Below are 23,590 nucleotides of genomic sequence, written 5' to 3' on the forward strand. Positions count from 1 at the left end.
ACAACAGGGTTGCCGGTTCGATTCCCACATGGGCCAGTGAGCTGCGTCCTCCACAACTAGACTGAAGACAATGAGCGGCCGCTGAGCTGCCAGAGTGGCGGCCGGATCGCTCAGTTGGTTAGAGCGCGAGCTCTCAACTACAAGGTTGCCGGTTCAATTCCCACATGGAATGGTGGGCTGCACACCCCGCAACTAAAGATTGAAAAACAGCGACTGGAGCTGAGCTGTGCCCTCTGCAACTAGCTTGAAGGACAATGACTTGGAGCTGATGGGCCCTGGAGAAGCACACTGGTCCCCAATATTCCCCAATAAAAAAAAAAAAAGATTTATCCTGAAGGAGCTCACCGATGAACAAAAGCAAAGGAGAGTCGAAGTTTGCCAGCACCTTTTGGAGAAGCAAGACGATGTTTTGGGCCATGTTATCACTGGTGATGAAACATGGGTGTGCCAATACGACCCTGAAACAAAGCATCAAAGTGCACAATGGAATTCAGCCAATTCTTCATGACCAGAAAAGTTATATCAGTCCAAACCAAGAGTTAAAATGATGTTGCTAACCTTTTTTGGTATCAGAGGGATTATTCATTATGAATTTGTACCAACTGGACAAACACTTAACCAAGTTTATTATTTGGAAGTTCTGGAAAGGCTGTGTGAAAAAGTTAGACAAAAACAAGCTGAACTTTTCACCAACAATTTGTGGCTCTTGCATCACGACAGTGCACCAGCTCACACGGCACTGTCTATGAGGGAGTTTTTAGCCAGTAGACAAATAACTGTATTGGAACACCTCCCTACTCACCTGATTTGGCCCCAATGACTTCTTTCTTTACTCGAAGATAAAGGAAATACTGAAGCAAGACGTTTTGATGGCATTCAGGACATCAAAGGTAATAGGACAACAGCTCTGATGGCCATTCCAGAAAAAGAGTTCCAAAATTGCTTTGGAGGGTGGACTGGGCACAGGCATCGGTGCAGAGCTTCCCAAGGGGAGTACTTCAAAGGTGACCTTAGTGATATTCAGCAATGAGGTATGTAGCACTCTTTCTGGGATGAGTGCGCGAACTTAATTGTCAGAGTGCATAGTGCGTTCTTGACTGTCCTGCTCTAGGCAGTGACACATCATTAATCAGAAAATAAGAAATGTTGGTAGAGATGTAGAGAAACCGAAACCCTGATGCATTCCTGGTGGGAATGTAAAGTAGGATGGTGGTTCCTCAAAAAATTAGACATGACTGTCACATGACCCAGCAATCCCACTTTTAGATGCACACCCAAAAGAAGTGGGAGCAGCAGCCTGAACAGCATTTGGGGGCAGGTGTTCATAGCAGCAGGAGGCGAAAGCCACGCAAGCGCCTTTCTGTGGATGAACGGATAAACACAACGTGGTCCAGACACACAACGTAACGTTGTTCAGCCTTAGGCAGGAAGGGTGTGTCTGCGGCACACGTACTATGTGGGTACATCTTGAGGACCTTATGCTGTGAAATAAGCTGATCACAAAAACACAAATACTGTATAGATTCCACTTATGTGAGGCACCTAGAATGGTTAAAGTCACAGAGAGTAGAATGGTGGTGGCAGGGGCTGGGGAGGACAGCGGGGAGTTAGTGCTTACTGGGTATGGAGGTTCATTGGAGAAAAATGGAAAAGTTCTGCAGATGATGGTGGTGACAGTTCCACAACAATATGAATGTATTTAATGCCACTGAACTGTACAATTAAGCACACCTAAATGGGAGCTAGTTTTATGTTACACATATATTATCACAATTTAAAAACAAGGCTCTTCTACAATGGAGTGTTTGCAGCCAGCCCTGGCTGGGTGAGTCCTCAAGAGCAAAATGACAGGCTTCCCATGAAAGAAGGACCTTCATTGGGTACAGCCACCCCAATGAACCGTCAGTGACAGGGTGACAAATGGAGTCCACCCAGTCTACACCTGCCCCCTACTCAGGTAGGCAGGGCTCTGCCTCAGCTCCCTCAGGGAAGGACTAAACCAAGGAGAAGACTTGAGGGCACCAGATGGGCCTCAGGCAGGGTGGAAAGGCATGTCGACATGGCCCAGGGCTCAGGGGTGACGCGAATGAGAACCCCGCTCATGTTCCGGACAGAGCGGGGGCCCAGCCAGCAGCCCCTCCCACTGCGGGGACAGGGAACACACAGCAGCCTCCTTGCCCGCCCCCACACCATGCCTCACCCCACGCAGCCTTGCTGAGGGGGCCTCACTCCATTAGCAGCCCATTAGGTGGTGCTGCCCCCCAGCCTCGGAATGAACAAACTGGGGCTCCGAGAGGCTCGGCCACAGGACCACAAGCAGGAGCAAGTCCTGGGTCCCTCGCTGCAAGAAGTCAACAGGACACACATGGTGAATTCAAGCTACAGCAACAGGGAAGCGACTGGCTGCCCTTCAGGCTCCACTAATCTCAAACTTGTGACATGCGGGTGGACGGAACAGACAGCAGGTGGTACCTTCTCCTCCAGGCCCCGTCACCTGGGCACCAGGCACCCCAGGAGGCCACATTTCCCATCCCCAAGTGAGTTTGAGAAACCAACACCAGCCCCGTTTAACAGATGAAAAAACTGAGGCAGAGAGGTCAAACATGCCCAAGGTCACACTAGTGAGGAGCACAATGAGCTGGGCTCTGATTGAAGGTCATGACCTACTTAGCAAAGCTAGGACCCACAGGTGAAAGCTGGTGGCCCAAGCCTGTCTTGAGAGACCCCAGCTGCTGATGGGATAGAGGCCAGCAGGGCAGGGGCTGTGGTAGACAGGCTCATGGCCCCTCACCCACTCCCGGCCATGCACGCACGGCCCACCTGCAGGCAGAGTGTGGGGGCTCCAGGGTGGTAGAGGAGTGAAGTCTGCAGCAGCACAAACACCTGCCCCTGACCCCTTCCTAACTACACCTGACACCCAGGTTTCTCTACAGCCAGCTCCCCGCACCCCCACTTGCGAGCGCTATGCTGCCTCTGTCAGCGTCACCAAAGCACTCCTGGGCTCCCTCCTTCTGCACCTTCAGCAAACTTCACACACACAAAAATCTGCACCCAGATCTTGACCCCGAGGTTCCCACAGCCAGAATCACAGCCTATCTCTAACACCCAATATGAGCTGAGGGCAGGGCTGGCATAGGCAAGATGACACTGGGAGGCTCCTGGGCAGGGAGGCTGGGACATCGGTGACCGAACAGCCTCAGTGGTTCCCCAAGTCACTCAACTCCCTGAGGTGGCAGATGAGCTTAGAGTGAGGGTGGCTGCCGAGAGTGCAGGCAACCTCAGAGCCCAGCCCACTACCCACCCACACGCTGACGGGACTGGCTGGATGAGACCATGTCACCTTCCCCCAGAACCTCACACAGGACCTTTCCCATCACAACAGGCAATTCCCAGGAGGGGTGGTGTCCACAGGTGTGCCTGTCCCCTTGCTCCTGCACCTCTGGTCTACCTGAGGGTTGTGTGTGTGTGTGTGTGTGTGTGTGTGTATGTGTACCTGAGGGGTCTGTTAGCTGCAAGAAAGACTGTACCTGTCAAGAAGGACTCCATGTGGTTAACTGGGCCCAAACCCATAACCACAGGTCCTTCAAGCACACTACACATCAGGGAAAAGCTGCACACTGAGCTGCCAGCCTCCTGCACTGTGTTCCTGCCATCTCAGTTCACCCTTACAAAAAGAACTTCTAGGATAGAAATTTGACCCATGGGCTGAAGACCTGTCCGGTTCAATCAGAGCTGCGCAAATACCAGAACTGACAACTAAGTTCGCAAACTTGTTGCAACAATGTTGCTAACCTTTGCTGATACCAGAGGGATTATTCATTATGAATTTGTACCAACTGGACAGTTAACCAAGTTTAGTATTTGGAAGTGCTGAAAAGGCTGCGTGAAAAAGTTAGACAACCTGAACTTTTTGCCAACAATTCACGGCTCTTGCATCACGACAATGCACCAGCTCACATGACACTGTCTGTGGGGGAGTTTTCAGTTGGTAAATAAATAACTACTGTATTGGAACACCCTTCCTACTCACCTGATCTGGCCCCCAGTGACTTCTTTCTTTACCCGAAGATAAAGGAAATATTGAAAGGAAGACATTTTGGATGACATTCAGGACATCCAGTGTAATACGCTGGCAGCTCTGATGGCCATTCCAGAAAAAGTTCCAAAATTGCTTTGAAAGGGTGGACTAGGCACTGGCGTCAGTGCATAGCTTCCCAAGGGGAGTACTTCAAAGGTGACCGTAGTGATATTCAGCGATGAGATATGTAGCACCTTTTCTAGGATGAGTTCGCGAACTTAACTGTGCGACCTCATATACCCTCACATTTGCATCTTTGCTGACCAATCACAACAGTGTTATTTGGACCAATCAAACTGTGCAGATATGGATTCCTTATTTGCAAGAAAATGGACCATCAAAAACCAGGGGGTAGGAACTTTATATAAGCCAGGCACCCCTCTCTATCTGTGGGGCATTCCCTGGCCTTGAACTGTTAGCACTAGAGCTGTTAATACTTGCACGGCTGAGCCCTCGTGCCTGAGCTGCCTCACAATTGAGTTGTTTACTGCATAAGTCTCCCTCTTCACTGCCCCCCAAATTGGGGACTCCTGTTGATGCTGAAATTGGTGGCAACAACCTTCAACCTTCAGTTGACAGGTGTATCTACCTGGGGGGGGGGGGGCGTGTGTGTGTGTGTGTGTGTGTGTGTGTGTGTGTATGTGTGTCTACCTGGGGGGGGTGTCATAGGGGTGGTGTGTGTGTATGTCAGGGGAGGTGCTGTGCTCATGGGGGTGTCTCAGCCACTGAGTAGCTTCTGTGGCTAGAGTTCTCCAGCCCCTCCCCCAGGCCTGTCCCCAAGACCTCTCCCCCGTGGGAAGGAGGGGCAGCTGAGCCTCTAAACCCCACTATCTGTCAGTAGGCCATCTGTAACTAATCTCTTCAGGCAGGCCTGAAAAACAACTGGGGAAGGATAAGCACACATACCCCACAGCCGTACGTGTACTCCCAGGCCACCTGGGGCCCTCAGTGCCAGGTGCCTCAGTCACTGTGAGGCCATCCCAAGGATTAACCTGAGGTGGCAAGTGCAGAACTAGCTTTGCTGTCCAGAGCAGCACAGCCCCCGAGCCTGCCTGTGCTCAGGTACTTCCTTCCTGTGGGAGCCCTGCCACCATGTCTCACTCAGGTGTAGTGAGGAGAGCCATGATGGCACACATAGGGAACACCCAGCATACCCACTGCAATGCCTACTTAGGACCCGAGGACTGCTGTCACTGTCTTCAGCCAGGTCCCTTCTCCTGGGAGAACAGCAGGGGGAGGGAGCCCCTGAGGTCCAGCTGTGTGAGGAGTATGGTCTCTCAGCCCTGTGCAGCCTCCCCCAAAGCCCAGCAGCGGTGCTCCCACCCTCTGTGTGGGCAGGGCACCCAAGGAGCAACAGGCTGGCTCCAGGTTGCCCCTTCCCTGCTTCTGCAGTGACAGAAAATCTCCCATGAAAACACACTTCCCTTATACCCTGGACAGTCCTGGGGGACAGGGACAGAGCAGTGGCCCAGCCACAGAATGGAAAATTGCTCAGCTCTTAAAGGGGGTTTGTGGGAAGGAATTTCAAAAGGGAGGAAATGTCCCAAAGTGCCAACCACTTGTAAGAAAAAAAGGAATTCTTGTTTCAGGATATTTCTGAGTCACTGCACGCTGCTGGGAGGGAGTAGGCGAAGAAGCGGTGGGGTGGGGGGGTAGGAGGGGAGGGGGAGAGAGAGAGAGAGAGAGCGCAGGCTCTAAGACTGGGGGTGGAGGGTCCTGTGTAGCCTGTGTCTGGTCAGCTCCGGGAGCCCCAGCCCCTTACCCTCTGGGAGGAGGGGCCGATGTGCCGAGGCCCACATAAGGTCCAGTCATACCCTGAGGCCACTGCTCTGTGAGGCAGAGGATAGCCTGTGGTTGGTGGTGACAAGGAGCACAGATTACACACTAAATACGGGTGTGTGCCACGTGGCCGGCCCCAGACGGACCGTGGACCCTCCCCCAGCATCAGTGCCTATTATCTCTTATCCTGGGTTGTGTGCATAGCCGCATGGAGTGGGAGGGGCTGGGAGCCAGCAGAGACCCAGAGGTTATCAGATGTGTGCATAACCTGTGCACAGGGTGGAGGCAGAGGTGCTTGTCCCAACCTAAGGGACACGTGTGTGCAGGTTCGAGGACTGTGGCTCTGCCTGCTGGAGCCCGGCCCCCATGGGATCCCTGGTACCTGGGAAACCATGGCTGAGTTTGTCCTCAGGGCTTGGCTGGCCCAAATGGCCTGTTCCTCCACCAGCCCACATGGTTGGGGGCCGATAAGCAGTTGGGGACAGCATGCCTCCACTGCCAAAACCACTTGGAGGTACCAGCTCGGCCAGAGGGCAGAGGCAGGCCAGAGTCAAGTCCCCACCAGAAAGCATTCCCGCCTGAGCAAGAGTCAGTCCTGGCCCTCAGAACACCTGGTAGCACCTGGAAACCTGGTGGGGATCAGGAGCACGGATGGCCCGGCCTCCCTGACCGCTCGCTGTGCAGTGTGACCACAGGCCCTGAGCTCTCAGCTGGCGTCACAGGCGTCTGAGGCCCGGGGTGCAGCAAGGAGGGCTGGGGGTCCGGTCTCGGGCCCGATTCCCTGGCTGGCTGCGGAGCTACGGCAGTTGTTACTGTCAGAGGAAGAGCTGAAGACATTTACAACGGGATGTTCAGCTCTAGCAGTAAATTTCCACGGCCCTGAGTGTCCTCTTTGCCACACGTGGGACAGACGGGGCTGCCTCTGGGCGACCCTGGCCTGGCCCAGGATGTTGGCTGTGCTCCTGCGACCGCCTCTCTCAGTCACGATGCTTTGGGACAGGACAGGGGCCCATCCTGCGCATCACCCCTCTATGAAAACTGGCTCCTGAACAACAGCTGCCAAGTGGCTGCAGCCAGGGGAGTGGACAGGGCCAGACAGGGCTCCAGAACGCCTGGGTTCAAGTCCCGAGTCTGCTGCCTCAGCCATGTGACCTTTGGCAAGTCCCTGACCTCTCTGTGCCCATTCTCCCATCTGTAACAGGAGCAGTGGAGACCCCTTCACAGCCTGTACCCAGGCCCAAGGATGAGTCCCAGCAGAGGCCAGCTGAGTGAGCAGGGGTCCAGGGTGCACCCAGAGCGAGATGAGAGCAAAATGTGCATGAAGGGACCCTGACATGATGTCACGTGGAGAAGACCAGCATCTGGCCTGGAAGATGGACAGCAGAGACGCCACCAGAGGGCACTAGGGCTCTCCGATTAGCCCTGTAAACTCAAGGGGTCCACCAGCACAACCTAAGGGAGGTGCCAAAGATCCCCAGGCCCTCCCAAACCTGGGCTGCCCACCAGACATAGCTGGGGAGTCCTGGCAGGGAGGGCAGGCTGGAGCCTATGTCAGCGTCCCTCTCAGGACTGCATAGAGTGAAAGCTCAGTGAAAACCTGCTAAAGAAATTAAAATGACTCAGAAGGCTCCATGACAGAGCCCAGGCTGGTTGAGGCTGGGTTCTTATTAGCTCAGCAGTCAATAGCCACTAGCTGGCCTGCAGGGTTGGGCTCCTCTGCCAGGTGACTGCATGGCTCGGCCAGGGCTCCGAGCTGGGCGGGCCAGGGAAGCCAGTGACCAGTACCCACACACAGCTGCAGGCCCATCTCCCCCAGACTCTGGGGTAACCACTGACACCCTGGAGAGCATTTCCTCTGGAAATGACCTGCAACAGCTCATGGGATGGTTGACTGTCCAGCAGGAGGTGGCTGGGCTGCAACACCACCCAGCCCTGCCACCCACCTGGGGCACTGTGCAGCCTGTGCACTGCAACCACCCCACCCCACACCTGGCACCACCTGAGGCCGCCTCTGTCCTGGCCGGCAGAGGGACACAGTGACCAGATGGCAGGGCTGGGGGGGCTGGGGGGCAGTGCAGAGAATGAGGGTGGGTGAGGCATGGGAGGGTGTTGTCACACAGCAGCCTAGCAGACTGTCCCCCCATGTCTTTCCTTAAGGAAAGAAGAGTCTGTGAGACTGTGCATCTCTGGAACTGTATATTTCTCTCTAGTTAGTCTCCAAAAGAGGGTTTGCAGCCAATGACGAGTAAGATTCCCCACGGGGGTGGGGGGGTGGGGGGGACGGGATGGACAACTCAAGCCAGGCGGAACCCCATGGAGACCCCCGATGAGCGGCCTTAGAAGGATGTGGGAAGGGGCCTTGTCTCCCCTGCCCCCTGCCCAGTTAAAGTGGCTGCTGGCTCTGACTTTTCCCTCTCACCTAATTTGGAGAAAAGTCTTGAGAGTGATAAGATTAAGCTCTCTCTGCTCGGCTCTGTGAAATAATTTCAACATGTGACATATATCCCTTAAAAGAGTTGTATACCTCACCTCAAGGACTTTCTGCTTCAGCTGTTTAAAGATCAACATAACTGGTTTGGGTTGTTTCTATAACGTGGTAAGTGAGTCTCGCAGACCGTGCCCAAAACACTGCTACTCCCTTGTACACTTATCAATAAAAACCTCCAGTCGGCTCTATTCTGGGCTCCAGTCTTTCATGACTGTGAGAGCCCTGGTCTTCTGAGATTTAACTGCATTAAGTCTCCGTATGTTTCTTTCTTAAAACTTAACCCAAAGCCGCCCCTTCTCACACCCTCACTGCCCGTGTTGTGCTGGACGTGACAGGAGGGGCCCACCCCCCGGCAGGGGTTCCTTGGTCTGTGAGAAGCCCCTGCAAACTCAAATCTGCTCTGCTGCTCAGAGAGGGCCTCGTGGCAAGTGCTGGCCCTCAGACAGGTGCTGTGGTGTGTGAAGGGGCCCAAGGCACTGGCCGCTGGCCTCTGCTTCTCGTCTTCTGTGCACATGAAAGGCCGAGTCAGGGCTTGGTGAGGCGGGAGGGGTCACGCATGGAACAAGTCAGAAGGACACGTCAGAACGGCAGGGCCCAAAGCCCTCACACTCGGACTCAGCTGGCCTGCAGTGCAGTCTGTGCCCCTGAGCCAGCTGCCTGAGGTCTGCTGGGACCCTTTCGACCCAGTTGCCTGAGGACAGGGTCTTTTCCTGCTCTGGGACACTCCACACCAATCCCATCACCCCCCTTCCACCCGCTTGGCTGAAACCTGACTGCCTTCTACTTGATAAGAACGGTGTTTTCCGCTGGGCACAGTGCCAGCCCAGTGTCCAGGAAAGAAAAGAAACAAACCTCTCCTACAGGGCTGGGCTTTGTGAGTGCCTATGCCTGATGGTTTTAAAGCAGGACTCATTAGGCCCCGAGCTTTCACGGGGTTCAGATGGTGCGCCAGAAAGCAGCCGTCTGTGTGAACTTACGTGAGCAAAACAAACTGCCCACATCTGCCTGCCCAGCCACCTGACTGCCACTAGGGAGCAGAGGAGAGAAGGAGGGGGCTGTACCTGGAGCTGAGGTCTGTCCTCTGCAGGATGGGGGCCCTGGGGTGCTGCCATGGGCTGGGCGGGAAGGAGGGCTGTGGGAAGGGTCTGAGGTTGCAGAGGAGAGGCCTTAGTTCTCCAGAGAGGGTAGGAACTGTGGTCTCATGCCATGGCCCACTTGTTCCCTCTCCTTACAGGTGACACCAGACGCCTTCCTCCCCCGCAGGAGACCACCTGCTCTGCCTCTCCGGGAAGCTACACATCAGACCTAAAGACTTGGCTGTTTCCAGCGGGCAGCCAGCCACTCATTCAGCTGGGCCTCAAGGAGGGTGAGCTGACACTCAGTGCCCACCCCCCCAGTACCCCTGCACCATCTTGGGCTCCTGGAAAAGCCCATCCTTGAAGCGGTCACGCTGCCCTCGCCCACAGGCAGGCAGTGTAGCCAGTTGGTGCCTGGCACTCGCTCCTAGTTGGGGACCTCTCCTACTCCTTGTCACCCTGGGGCCACAGGCCTGGGTGTGAGCCCCAGCTCTGCCACTTGTGACGTTGGGTGACCGGTTATTTTGGCTCTGTGAGCCTCAGTTTCCTTATCCATACTGTGGGGCACCTTAACAGTGAGGCAAGAATGAGGAAGGCCTGGCACTGAGTGAGTGCAGAGCGTGTCACAGCCACGCTCTGCCCCAGACTGTACCCCACGCCCCCAAGTACAATATACGCCCTGTAAGTGGCGTGCCTGGGGAATAGCAGTGCACTGCGCAGACAGCACCTTCCCCAAGATCCCCACTCCGTGAGCTGTGGTCTGGCTGGAGGACTTCTTCTTGCTGTTGCCGTTTTCTCTGACAAGAACATGATGCAGGATTCCAGAGAAGACGCAGTGCTACACGTTATACCCTGACTCACTGCCTGCCTTTGCTGCAGTGATGCAAATGAAAAACCTCAGTGTGGCAGGTCAGGTCCTCAGTTCCCCAGGACATGGAGGCTCCAAGGAGGTAAATATTTACATGTGAGCCTTTAAAACTCCTAACTCAGAGGGGTGCTGCTCATGGCCGTCCTTGGGCCACAGACATGCCCACGATTGTCTCTGGGACCCTGCAAGTCCTGTGGTGGCAGAGCTGTCTAATTCTCCATGGATGGTGACTTACGGGCCACCACTCCCAGGCCAGTGAGAGAAGTGGGCTAGGAGCAAATGCCGCAGATACGGGGTTGGGGTCAAGTGGGGCTGGTGGGGTGCATGCCAAGGTTGATGGAACGATGAGGGAGCCCTGCCCTCATGCCCCTCTACGGAAGGGGGCAGGACGCTCGGTCTACAGAGGGCCATACAGGGGCAGCCCTGGGGTGTGGCTGAGACAGGGTACAGGGCACCAGGCAGGAGAAAAAGGGACACAGGCAGCCCTACCCAGATTTCCATCGGGAGGGGCAGGAGGTCCTGTGACTTCAGAGCAGTGGGCTCCAGGCTCTGGTTTTGGTTGCAGGATCCTTTCTTCCAACCCAACCTCACAGAGACCCCAACAAACCAGAGGCAGCGGGCGTGAGATGCCAGCCAGAAGGCCCACCCACTCATCTGGCCTCTGGGCTCAGCTCCTGCAGTGGCCACCCCGGGAGCTGCTGAGGACTTCATAGGACGGCCCTGGGGATGTCCCTGCTGCAGGGAGGATGGCTGGTTTTAGTGGCCATCTGTCTACCCACTCAGCCTCCCGGGCTTCTGGCTGAGACCCCACAGGGGGCCCCAGAAAGGTACAGAGGTCCCCTTCTTCTGCTGCATGCACACTTGGTGCTGTTGGCTGGGGGATGGGTGTGCTGGCCCCCAGCCCCTAGGGTGCAGGTGCTGGTAAAGCAAACGCCCAGGACACCTGCAGTGTGGGAGGACAGCCGTGAGGAGCCTGGTATGTACATTCCCCGCAGAACTTCATCGTAGGACATGTAAGGGGACAAACCACCTCTCAGGGGAGAAAGCAGCCCAGAGACACCAAAGCTAAGAGGCGGGAGGAGACTGCAGAGTCCAGTAACCACACAATAGTATGCCCGTCTCAGCCGTCAGAAGAAAAATGTGCTAAGACCACGACTACTGGCAACGTCTGACAGGCCAAGTGGTGAGGAACAGCTGGACAGCGTGTGGGGGTCGGAGGCAGTCTGGAACGTTCTGGTCCTGTCCAGTAGAGCTGGGGACAGACCACCCACCCTGCTGCCCACGCTGGGGACGAGAGGAAGGGGGCAAGCCCGTCCCCATCACCTGTCTGTGAAATACTCCTCCCGTGTGCTCTCAGAACAAAGCATAGGGAAACAAGAGATGTGTCTAGACAAACAATGTTAAATCTAGCAGTCAATGAATTAAATATTCATGTCATGGACCAATATGGATAATTCTCAACAAGGCCGAGTGAAGAAAGCAAGTTGCAGAAGGTCAAGTACACTCTGGTGCAAGTTCTAGAAAGTTTGTAACACCTAAACAGTGCTGTGCACTGTTTATGGGATACACATCTGCCATGAGAGCATAAAAGGATGCAGGAAAAACGCACAGTGCAGATAGAGGTGATGGGGGCGGGCAAAGGGGAGGCCACAGCGGGCTTCCTGTGCCCTCTCCTGGAGCTCTGAGTCTGCAGCAGGGACAGAAGTACAGGCAACAGAGGTCATGGCAAACACCAAGTGAAAACACGAGCCTGCCCCCTCACACACTTGTGGGTGGGTGACTACAGCAGCCCAGGGCACACCCCTAGGTTTCTGCAAAGCTAGCCTCTCTGTGCCCAGCCGAGGTCACCCACTTTTCACCTCTTCCTCCCCTCGCCACTGAGCTCTTCCTGGTTGCGTTCTCAGAGGGACAGTTGCTGCTGACACAGGCCACAGACAGCAGGACCAACTGGACATCCCCACAGGTGCTGGTTACTGTGCTCCTTTCATCTGGGCTGCCGGCCAGGGGGATGGGGGTCTGCCGGGAATCCCAGGGGCAAACACAGCAAAGCCCTTTGGCTGAGTGGGCACGGAGAGGAAGGAACAGGCTGGTCCCCGGTGCCACAGCTGTGGGGTGAGCAGACCCTCACAGCTGAAGCACGGCATAGCCCAGGTCACCATGTAGGAAAGTCAGTGATGCTTGGTGCATGTCCCAGACAATGGTGCCCTAGCTGCCTGGACTTCAGCTGCTGTAAGGGAAGTACCCTGCTGGCCCCTGAGCTGACCAATTCAGAGTAGGGTTAGGAGCCAAACTCCTCGCTGGCTCTGAAGGGCCCTGCCCTGTCCCCAGAGAGAGGAAACGCATTGCAGCCACGTGTAAAGAGTCCCCAGCACCACGCACAATTCCAAGTACCATTCTATGAGGCAGGCACTGTCAGTATGCCCATTTTACAGGTGGGAAACTGAGGCACCGAAGTCACAGAGCTTGTGAGTGGCAGAACTGGGATCCGACCCATTGGTCTGGCTGTACGCCTGCACCCCCACACTTGCTCTATGGCCCCCTCTTCCCCCAGCTATGGTCATGGGTTTCCTGCTCTTGCTCTCCCATCTGTTGCGGGCTATTTTCTTCTGGCTGGCTTCCTTGCTGCTGGGCTGCCCATGGACCACCTCTGTCCTGAATTACTGTGGAGGGCGGACACACATTTCAGGAGCCGAGTGTGTCGTCCGGTCCTCCCACCACTCCACAAGGTGGGGAAGGGACACAAGGCTGAGGGAGCTCTAAGCACACCCAGGTGTGCAGCCAGGCCAGGGCTGCTGCGATGGGCGCTTTCCCGAGACACCTGGGTCCCCAGCTCCTGCTGTGACCAATGCAGCTGGGTCTGCACAGACACTGACCCCCTTCAACCCCATAGCTTTATAAACAATTAATGGTGGAGTTTTCATCTCTTCACTGTCTTCCCAGACGACTACTCATTTGCTCTGACGCCCGTTCACCGTGTAAACAAACAGGACAGCAGTGCCGCTCACAAGTGGCCCTCAGACAGGCCACGCTCAGCCATCTGAGAACTGCCTGCCTCTCACCAAGCGCCCCAGCCCTGGGCACCAGGCCCCATCCCCTGCCACCATGGCCAGCCTCCCACAGAGCCACGGGAAGCAAAGCCCCACTCCTGGGCAGCGAGGCCTGTGCTCCACGTCTGGACTGTAGAATTCTAAGGGGTTATGAGTGGCCACAGCTCCAACGAGACATGCACAAGACAAGCTGAGGCTGGAGGGACCTTGAGGTCACAGGAGGTAACAGGTCACTGGCTCCTCTATAGAACGAGACGACAAACGCCACCATTTCAGAGATGGGGACTGAGGCTCAGACAGACGGCTGCCCTGTGCCCATGACAACCCTGGCTCCAGACACAAGGTAAGAGACGCTGCCCAGGGGCCTCTGCTTTCCTCCTCCAGTTTCCCGCTGGGCCCGCTGAAGCCCAGAACTGCTGCCTGGCTGCCCGGAAGAAGCTGAGGGACTGAATCCCCACATGCCTCAGCCCTCCTCTGGAGCCTCAGAGAGGGCCCAAGAGCCCTGTGGTGGTCTTGCGGGACTTGGGGTGACAGTCCCTGCAGGTAGCCCTTGGTAAGCTGGGGCCCCAGACCCAGCGTGCTTGGCTGGGTGAATAAACAAACCAATAGCTGGGTGAGGAGGGGCCCCAAGCAGTCCAGCCACCCTGGAGACTGCCTCAAAAGGGGTGCAAGCAGACAGCACTGCAGGGTGGCGGTGTGGGGGCGCTGCGCATTCTCAGCTGGCGAGGAGCCTGGTCACAGGCCGCTGGTGGCAGTGGGAGGGAAAGGCTGCCCTAGCTGGTTTCTGTCCTTCCATCAAGGCCCCAGGCCCAAGCCAGGGCTGGGCAGGATATGTGTGGGCTCCAGCTGCCGGACGGCCTCCTTCCCTGCCTGCTCAGCTGACCCTGATGTCCTCTAAAAGTGTCCACCCAGGTTGGGCAGTCTGCAATCAGCATTTTACCTCTGTCTGGGTGTGGAGGTGTGCATGCTACACTCTTCCAAAACAATAGGCCCTGGAAACTGGGGACTTGGGACAATGCCATACCAGAAGGGTGCATTTCACCCAGGGAGGGACACAGATTAGGCCGTAAGTCCCACAGCTGGAAAGTGACAGACCTGCACTCAGGGCAGACTGGACACCAACACCTGGGCCTCTGCCCGCCCCCCTGGTAGGGCCCTGCTCTGCTCACTGTCCCGCATGCCCACTCCCCTTTTTTGCTCTGCCTGTCCCTGTGACTGGCTGTGTCTCAGAGGACGCATCTGGAACCTAACAGTGTTTGCAGAGCACCACTTCCTGTCCACACTTGTACTCATTCTGCAAACCCAGTGTGTAGGCAGCTTCTCCAAGCCCCCAGATGCTACAGGTCATACCTCCTGCTGTCACCACTCACATGCCTGCCCATTTTTGTGGCTGGGCAGCATGTCATCCCATGTGGCCTTGACCAAGCTGAGGACCTTTTTTCTGCATAACACTTCCCACCCCCACCAAAAAAAAAAAAAAAAAAAAAAAAAAGACCCAAATAGCAAAAATTTAGTGGGAAGAGAAAGAACCAACTAAGTTCTAGAAGAGGTAAGTACAAGACTCTTGAGAGATGAAAACCTTACAAACATGTCTCCCTACCTGTGAGTGCTGGCCAGGAAGGAAGGCCACGGTACGGGCCTCAGGGAGGAGGAGAGCATGGCTGCCAAAGAGAAACATCCCTGTGGTTGTAAGGAGAAGCAGTCAGACAACATGCTGTCAGGAGAGGGCTGAGCCCTAGCCGCTGGGCGTGCTCTCCACAGACCAGCTGAGTGCCCACCTGGCCTGAGTCACAACCTCCCGAAGGGGCCAGGTGGTGTGGCTGGCGGCTCTGTCCGCAGGACCACTTGAGCACGGCCTACTGCACAGGACAGGCAGGAGGCGGCACTGGCCTTGCCACCATGGTGGTCTAAGCTGCCAGCAGTGCCGACGCCATCAGCAAACCTCACCCAGGTACCATGCCAGAGCCAAGAGGATGTGGCCTAATTAGGGTCTTGCTGCTATTGCAGTGAAGGCTGCCAGATGTTTCCCAGTAAACTGAACGACACAGTCTGCCTGCGGAATTGGCCGTGTCTGCCCAGGGTCTTGGAAGCCCACACACGCTGAGCCTGGCCTATCTGCCCTAATGGCTGCCTACTGTTCTCGCCTACAGTCTCCCAGCTGGGGGACAGCGCGGGGCGGCAGCCACAGGCTGGGCGGGCACACAGGCTACAGGAGAGACAGATAGCCGAATGTCAGCTCCTGGCTCTCCAGACTGATGGACTCTGCCAGTTCCCCAAATTTTCTGGACCCTGATTTTCTTGTGTGGAAAATGGGGACAATTGTCACACACCTGCCTTGAGGAGGGGGGAACCAAATGAGACCCATTCCAAATACCTACTGACCACTCAGGGAACAAGTGCCAGCCTCCTGCATACAGTCTTCCCTCTCTGACCCCTGGCTCCCCTCACAGCCCAGTCACCCCTCACCGGACTCCAGATGGCAGAGGTGCACCCCTCTCTGAGCAGGGGTGACATGCACACATCTGTAACAAGATGGGCTGGCATTTGGGGTGACTGGGTATGGCCCCTGCCATACCCACAAAAGTGATGGGCTAAACTCAAGGGTATACTCATCAGGCAGAATTATTTCATAAAAACCACAGACAGATCCATTTTGATGATTTAAGAAAGTAAACCCTTTTTAAACCCACAACAATATTTAGTACAAAGAAGCTGCTGCTGAGATGGGCACTCAAATACCACAGGTGGCAACATTACGGGTGTAGACTTTATGAAAAGTAATTTAACAGGTATATGGAGAGCATTTAAGCATTCAGACCATTCAACTCTCAAATTCCCCTCCTAGGAATTTTCCGAGGAAATCAGAGATACGCCAAATATTTACACACACTGCAGCACTGCATGGGGTCAGAGACAGCATCTGCAAACCAATGCGGGGTCATCTGCAGGCCCTGAAGTATCGTGCTTTTAATGACGAGGAACAACCTTAACAGAGAATTTTTATTATGGTTTCAATTCCAGAAAAAAAGGATGCAGGGAGTATAGGGTGACTTCTTTTATACCTTCCCCCCAAGTATCCATCACACTCATTACTTTACAACAACAACAAAAACAGAGGATGTGAGAGACTCAGGGCCCCTTAAGCACAACAAAGTCAGGTCCCCTCCAACTGCCTGCCACTCCCCAACTGCAGCTGCTAAATCTCTCAGACCTCCTACAAAGAAAGAAACCGCTATTGATGGCGCTTCAGCGGCCACTGGGCCCCAGGGCCACAGGGGAAGCCTCTCTGACCCAGGAGCAGACAAGCCCCCAGACAAGAGGCAGCGCCACAGAACAGGGTCCAATGGCCTCTGCATGGCCCCAGGCTCCACAAGGGCAGTGCCTACAAGGACAGGCAGCCCTGGCCGTGCAAGCCCCCGTGATTTAGAGCAACTTGGCAACTTCACAAGCCAGAGCACCATTTAAAATGACTATCAGTAAGCCATTTGAAAGTTTGCTTAAAAAGAAAGTTGTCATGCATTTGCTCAAAAGTTTTGTTTTGTTTTAAATGAAAAATCTAATTCTGAACATCTTGACTTCAGATTCTTTTTGGCTTAACCCAAGCACTCTTCAGGAGATTCAGGCCATGGGAACACCCCACTCAGGTCCTTGAGGTGGCAGGGCCCTGTTCATTGGTCCCAGTCACATGCTCTGGGTGACATCTGCTCCACTGAAGGCAAATGTGGGTTTTATCCCTTCACGGCGCATAAGAAAGTGATTGTAAAGGCAAGTGGGGAATTGCTAAGTGCCATAGAAAAAAAACTGTGCCAGAACGACTCCAACCTAAGTGCCTCGGTGGTCGGGCCCACCGAGGAGATCTTGAGGTGCTCTGGGACCAGCACTGCACTCAGGGCCGACTCCCTAAACCCGACTTATTCTGGGAAAGCCAGCTGAGCGCAGCTCCTGGAGAGGCTGTGGGTCCAGGAGGAGAACATTCCCACTGGTGCCCACATGCGGGAAGCACCCACTGGCACCCAGCCTGTGCCAACATGCCACGAACATGCCAAGATGGAGAGTGGCCAGAGGGACCTATGGCAACAGAGTCCTGCCAGGGAAACAATCCTGGATGAAGGTGCAGCAGAGCAGAGGCAGGAAGGAGGTGGAGCCCGCAGAGGAGTGAGAGGAGATGAGGGCAAGCCGGGCAGAGCGCAGCACAGGCATATTTCTGCAACCAGAGGGGACTTCAGGATGGTGGAGAGAGGATGCATGACCAGAGATGAGGCTGCAGGACCGAGAAGGCACACTCATCGATGCCAGGCTTCTTGGCTCCTTACAGGAGGCACAGTCTCTGAGGGCAACATCATAGGTGCTAGGAGCCCAGCAGGGGCTCCGGGGGGCCCTGCCACAGGGAGGATGTAGTCAGCCCAGGACCCCAAGAAGGTGGCCCAGAAGCCACATTCAGGTCCCAAATGCCCTTATTGGCTCCAAACAAAGCCTAATGATTTCAGGGACATTTCCAGGGCAACCCAGGGAAGACCCTGACTGTGTCTTCTATCCCCTTCAGGCAGATGGGAAGAGAAAAGAGGAACATTCTGGCAGCTTAGGAGCACCATTCCAACCCTATGAGGCGACCCGGGAGACACTCTAACCAAAGTGGTTCTTGGCAGCAAAGTGGCCCCTGGGCAGCCACACCTCTCAAGGCCAGGTCTTCCTGGGAGGGGGCCTTACAAGCTCTCCTGGATAATGTCAGCAGGTGTGGCAGCCCCCTCGATGGGCACAGGACAAAAGAGGGACCTGCCAATGCTTCGCTCGCACACCTATCTTTCTTTTCCAAGTCAGGAAGCACTAAGAGCTGCTAGAATTTTTAAACCATATTCCAGCAAGATGCTGAAAACCTGTCCAGCTCCACTTGTCACCTCAACACGTGCCCAGTTAAGATGACCCAGGCTGACCCATGGGATGAAAGGTGTAGCTGGGAATACCCTCACTTCTTGCACGAGGCCCACTTCTCCTAGGCCTCAAAATACCGCAGATGCTGGCACCAAGAGCTGGGAGCTCGGAAGAGAGGTTCTAGAAGCGCCCCTCATGGCAGAAAGGCATCTGTCTGAACCCTGCAATGTGCTTGGCCCTGGGACCAGAGAGGAGGAAGAAAGGGTTCTCATTCCAGGCCCAGGCCCCAGCAGCACCCACTGGTCCACAGGGAGGGTGGGACCTGGCCCTGCTGGAAGGAGGGCAAGGGTGACATCTGAGACTCGTGAAACCAGGCACCACCAACCCCAGGCACCCCATGGAGGCTGGGCACTGCCAACATCCTGAGAGGGGCTGGGTGCCTACACAGATGAGAGAATTGCACCCCAACCTCCACAGACTAGGGGAGCACTGGCAGGTAAACCTCAGTGCAGATGGGCTTATAAACGCACAAACCCAACGTTACCTCGGCCTCTCAAGGAAGCTAATTAAAAAAGCCATCTACTTAGCGCCTGGAAAGAAATGAGGAGGGGGAGGAGAGCGACGTGGAAGGCGAATCTGTTACCTGCCTGCTGGCACAGAGAGCTCCCAGAGTGGAAGGCAGAGCAAGGGCCTCCTGAGGACCCTAGAAACCCCTCCTCCACCAGGCCTGCTGCTGCTGCTGAGTTCAGCAACTTCCAGGTGGGCAGGGGGGCGGGGGGCTGGTAGCCCATGCAGCCAGAGGTGGCTGGCTGAACAGGCAGGCATTTCCTGTTCTTGCTATATACACCCCCCTTGGATGGGACACTGGGCAGGGCGGGAAGGGGGCCAGTCAGTTCCATGTGATCCTCCCACTTCTGTCTGTGAGGGCAGCTGGCCTCCTATTCTGATGGACAAACTGCAGAAAAGGGAGGCCAGGGGCCCTTCACCCTACTGACCCAAGCGGAAAATCAATCTTAGGAGGTGGGGCTACAGGAGTGTCCTCGTTGCAAACTAGGCCCGCGGCCACGTGTACTGGGCAAGCTTGATTCAGGCCTTGCGGCAGGCCCCAAACCACATTCTGCACACTCTCCCTAAAGGGGCTTTCCTGCGCTAATTCCCTCTGGCAGACAGGACAGTGTATGTCCCCATCCCCCACTTCTGCAGGCAGGGATGTGCCCACCTGGGCCTATCTGAGTTCGGCAGTGCCCAATTCCCAGGAGCCCACAGTCCTGGTTGGGGGTGGTGGTAGTGGTGGTGGCTGCAAGCCCCCGGGTCAAGTTCAATCTAGCACAGAGTGGCTGAACCATGGGGGGCAGAGGCCAGAGGGTGGGTGTGACCCCAGGAAAGTGCATCCAGGCAGACGCAGGCCAAGGGTGGGCAGGAAGCAATGCTTCATGGGCCCAGGACGGGCAGATGTGTAAGCACTGGCCTTTAGGGGTGGGGAACATCACCTCTCAGGCTAGGAGCTGTTGGGGGAAGGAGGGGGGAGGGGGGCAGGTTGGGGAGGAGACAACACAGCCAAGGGAAAGTGGGAAGACACCCCCACCTCCTGCCAGTTCTAGAGCCCCAATGTCCTGACAGTCTGGGAAAGACCCCAGGAAAAGGACTGAGGGCTGAGCAGGGAGAGCAATGCATGGGCGTCACTCAGCACTGGACTGGCCAGATGCCCAACTTTCATCTCCAATGTCACCAGAGACCCTACACCTTCCTGACAACCAGTGCCCATGAACAGGACGGCCACACAGCTCCCCACCCCACCCATCCGAGAATGCAGTCATAAGGCAAATACAGAAGGTAAACAAAAAGCAACAAGACCTCACTCCTGGCCTTTCCCAACAGACATCCTGGGGAGAAGGCTCCACAGGGCACCAACACCAACAGAAAGGAAAAAATCCCAACGCTAACCAGCTGAAACCCAGCACTGCCCCCACACTGCCTTGGGGTTCTGGCTGCAAAGTGCTTCTCAGGAGAGATGCCCCCCACCACAGGCAGCCCTGTGCGCCCAACCTCCACAGTAGGGGGCCTACAGGAAAGGTGTCTGGCTGCATAGGTACCCCCGACCAGCTCAGCTTCCCCAAACCTAGCTGTTGGACCGCTTTTGTTCCTTTCAGAGCAAGATCACACCCGGTTCTGACCCAACTTAGAGGGCGGGCAGCCCTACGGTACTACCTCCTCCCCGCCCCCAGCCCCAGGTCACACTCGGGCCTTTGTTCTACCTGCACACACGGGCGGGCGGAGCCGATTCCCTTCCCTGGCAGCTCCTCCCCAGCCCCTCAAGGCACGATGACGGGCTGGGGCACCATAGGTGCAGGGGGAGAGACCCTCCACTGTTCACTTACGCTCTAGATATGAACAGCGCAGGATAGCAAACACTCCAGGTGGGCTACGCACGCACAGGAACCCACTTTCCCACCGGACGACCCAAGGCCAGCCTGGGCCTATAGCTGGCGCCGGCCCGGTGGAAGCGCAGGCACTGCGCAGCCCGGGGGAGGTGGGGAAAAGTAGAGGGGCGCGAAACAGGAGAGGAGAGCGATATTAGACCGCAAGGTGACAGCGGCCGCAGCAGACCACCTGGGGGCTTCGGGCGCCTGGCAGGCGGGAGGGGTTCCAGAAGGGCTGTGGCTACTGGGGGCCCCCAGAGGGCAAGAGAAGAGAGCAGGGAGGGAGAGCGGGTCCAGGGGCACAGCCCCGGGAGCCGCCGCAAGCCGGGTCCGGCGCTACGGTCCCGACAGCGTGGCTCCGCAGCGGGCGGGCCTCACCTGGGCGTGCGCAGAGCGGCGGGGTCGCGGCGGTCCAGCACGCCGGGCACGCAGTTGGTGAGCTCCGTCCAGTCGGCGTGCAGCCCGCAGCTCCAGCCCGTAGAGAACCGGGAAAAGAGCCAGGTCTCGCGGCGGTTGGGCCGGTAGCAGGTGCACTTCTTCTGGCCTGGCCGGCAGTCGCAGGGCACTTCCAGGCGCACGTTCTGCACGAGGTGGCGGCCAAAGGTGGTGCCGCCTGTCTTCTGGATGTGCAGGAAGACGATCACGTCGTCGCCTTTCATGTCGAAACGCAGCGAGCGCTCCAGCTCGCGCACCGGGAAGTAGTACTTCTTCTCGTAGTGCGGGTCGGGCGTCGGGAAGAGGTCCAGGTCGTCAGGCGGCGCGCGGCCGCCGGGCGCGCCCAGGCTCAGCCCCGGGCCCGCGTACTGGTACAGGATAAGCATGAAGCACGCCGAGCCCGCCACCACCAGCACGAACTTGCTGGCGCGCTCAACCATGGTCCTGCCGCCGGCGCGCCGCCGCCACATGTGTCACCATCGCCGGCGGCCGGGGCGCGGGGCGGTGGGCCTGCGAGGGCGGGGGGCGCGAGTGCAGCTGCCTCCGCCCGCGATCCGGCCTGCCTACTCGGCGCCCAGGCTGCTCGCAGCGGATCGGGCCCTGGCCCTGAGCGGCGCCATGGCTGCCCTCCGCCCGTCCCGGCTCCCCGGCCCGATCCCGGGCTCGACTCCGGCTCGGCACCCGCCCGCACCCCCGCACCCACACAGCACCGCTGCACTCGGCGAGGAGAAGGCTCTGCGCCGCCCCGCACGCCGCCGCGTCTCCGCAGTCCGCCTGCTCCGCCTCCGCCCCGCCCCCGCGGCGCCTCTTACCGTCGCCGCCCGCGCCGGTCCTCGGCTCCGCCCCCAGAGTGCGCTGAGCAGCAGGCCCCGGCTGGGCGTTCACACCCGGTCTCTGGCTGCGGAAGGCCTCTCCGACGCGGGATGCCACCCGCTGGGGACCGATTCCCGTGCGCCGAGGCGTGGGGAGCGACTGGAGGACGTGGAGCCGGGGCGCGGAGGCCCTTCTGGGCGGGAGGGGCACGCAGCGGCCGGCGCCTCTTGGGTCCGGACTGCGATTGGACTAGGCCCTTCCCCACTTCTCGGGAGAAGAGGCATTGACCTCGCACACTGGGTGCTCTGAAGTTCCGAACGCCAAAAGGCGGCCTACATTTGGAGGGACTTGAGGGCGGTGGGGGCCAGGAGCACCTCGTTAGGAACAAGAGCCGGGGAGGGAAAGGAGGGTTGCAGAGGAGGAGCCTGGGCGGGCGGCCGCGATAGGCCACCCCCTCCCCCACCCGCCGTGTCTTTGGGACAATGAGTCGAAGCCCCACGTGTAGAGATGCTTAAGTGTCCGCAGAGGCCTTCCGGCCAATTTTATGAAGTTCGTCTGCAGGGTGCATTTTTTCCTCAATGTTTATTACAACCCAATGAAAAAGTTGTAAAAAGTTGAGCCAGTATTTAAAAATTGTGAGTCCATGAAAAAATTTCCAGTTTCCAGTTTTGGTGGGTTGTTGGGAGGGTCTGGCTGCCCTGGGCCTGACTGGTCTGCGGTGGTGCCCTGGCGTGCCCGGCTTCCAGCTGGGGCCCTGCGTAGGGCTCTGGACCCCTGCCGGCAGGCATCTAGAGTGAGCCAAGCTCAAACCCACAAGGGTGGCACATGTACGGATAAGGAGGTGGGCTGGGGTGTGAAATGACTAGCGTGGAATTTCAGCGCGGGTCAGCTGGGATTTTACTCAGGACAGACTGGCCTTGGGCAGGGAGTACAGCTACCAGGCCTGGGTACAAGTGCCCACACCAACCCCTGCCATGGGGTCCTTGGTTTCCTTCTGTTGGGGGTCATGAAAGCATGGGGAGGGGTTTGTGAGGCTTTATTATGTCAATTATACCTCGGTAAAACTTTATATTAAATTATACCAGAAGACTGCTGGAAGCAAACCCAGGGAGATGGAAAAATCACCACCAACACCCCAAAACCCACTAAGGGGAAGGAACATGCAATTGTCAAAAGGATCTGAAAGAACAGCCACTCTGGACAGAAGGGTGCAGTGTCCTGAACACAATGCAGAGTGACAGAGCTGCTGGGGGTTGGGGTGGTGAGACATTGGGTCCCAAAGCCCCCACCCATCCTTAGCTGTTTTAAAACCATCCCTGGCCTAGGGAAGCTTGGGGTGACCTGATCAGACTTCCCCAGGAATAATTCCTTCTTGCCAGGAGTGGGGCTGGCACCAGGTGTGCTTTGAGATGCCCGCCTCTGCGTGCAGTCACTTGACCACTCTTTAGGCTGAGTCCTGGGGAGTCTTACTTCATTGGCCTAGAGGCTGAACCGCAGGCCTGGAAGGCAGAGATGCCATGGGTCAACCACAAGGCATTCTTACCCAGATGACACTCTTCTACCAAGTGGTAAGTCACAGTTGAGGCTGCTATTCATCCAGAATTACTGTTAGTGTGTCATTCCTAATCCCATTAGCAAACTATTTTACAGAAAACAGGCTCAGAGGGGGTGAAGGAAGGCCCTGGCCAAGGTCACGTGGCTGGCTGGTACTTCTGTA

At 56.7% G+C, this 23,590-nt stretch overlaps 1 protein-coding gene across 1 annotated transcript in view; it reads right to left on the reverse strand.

Annotated features, from left to right (window-relative positions):
* HS6ST1 (heparan sulfate 6-O-sulfotransferase 1) overlaps positions 1-21,837 on the reverse strand; it is a 47,633-nt gene extending 25,796 nt beyond the window's left edge. The window contains exon 1 of the mRNA XM_019718003.3: positions 21,004-21,837. Coding sequence (XP_019573562.1) covers positions 21,004-21,530 — 527 coding nt within the window. The 5' untranslated portion in view covers positions 21,531-21,837. The remainder of the gene's footprint in view (positions 1-21,003) is intronic.
* Between the last annotated feature and the right edge of the window lie 1,753 nt (positions 21,838-23,590).

Source organism: Rhinolophus sinicus, chromosome 17 (assembly GCF_057876585.1).
Source record: "Rhinolophus sinicus isolate RSI-liver-muscle chromosome 17, RSI-T2T, whole genome shotgun sequence".
Taxonomy (NCBI): domain Eukaryota; kingdom Metazoa; phylum Chordata; class Mammalia; order Chiroptera; family Rhinolophidae; genus Rhinolophus; species Rhinolophus sinicus.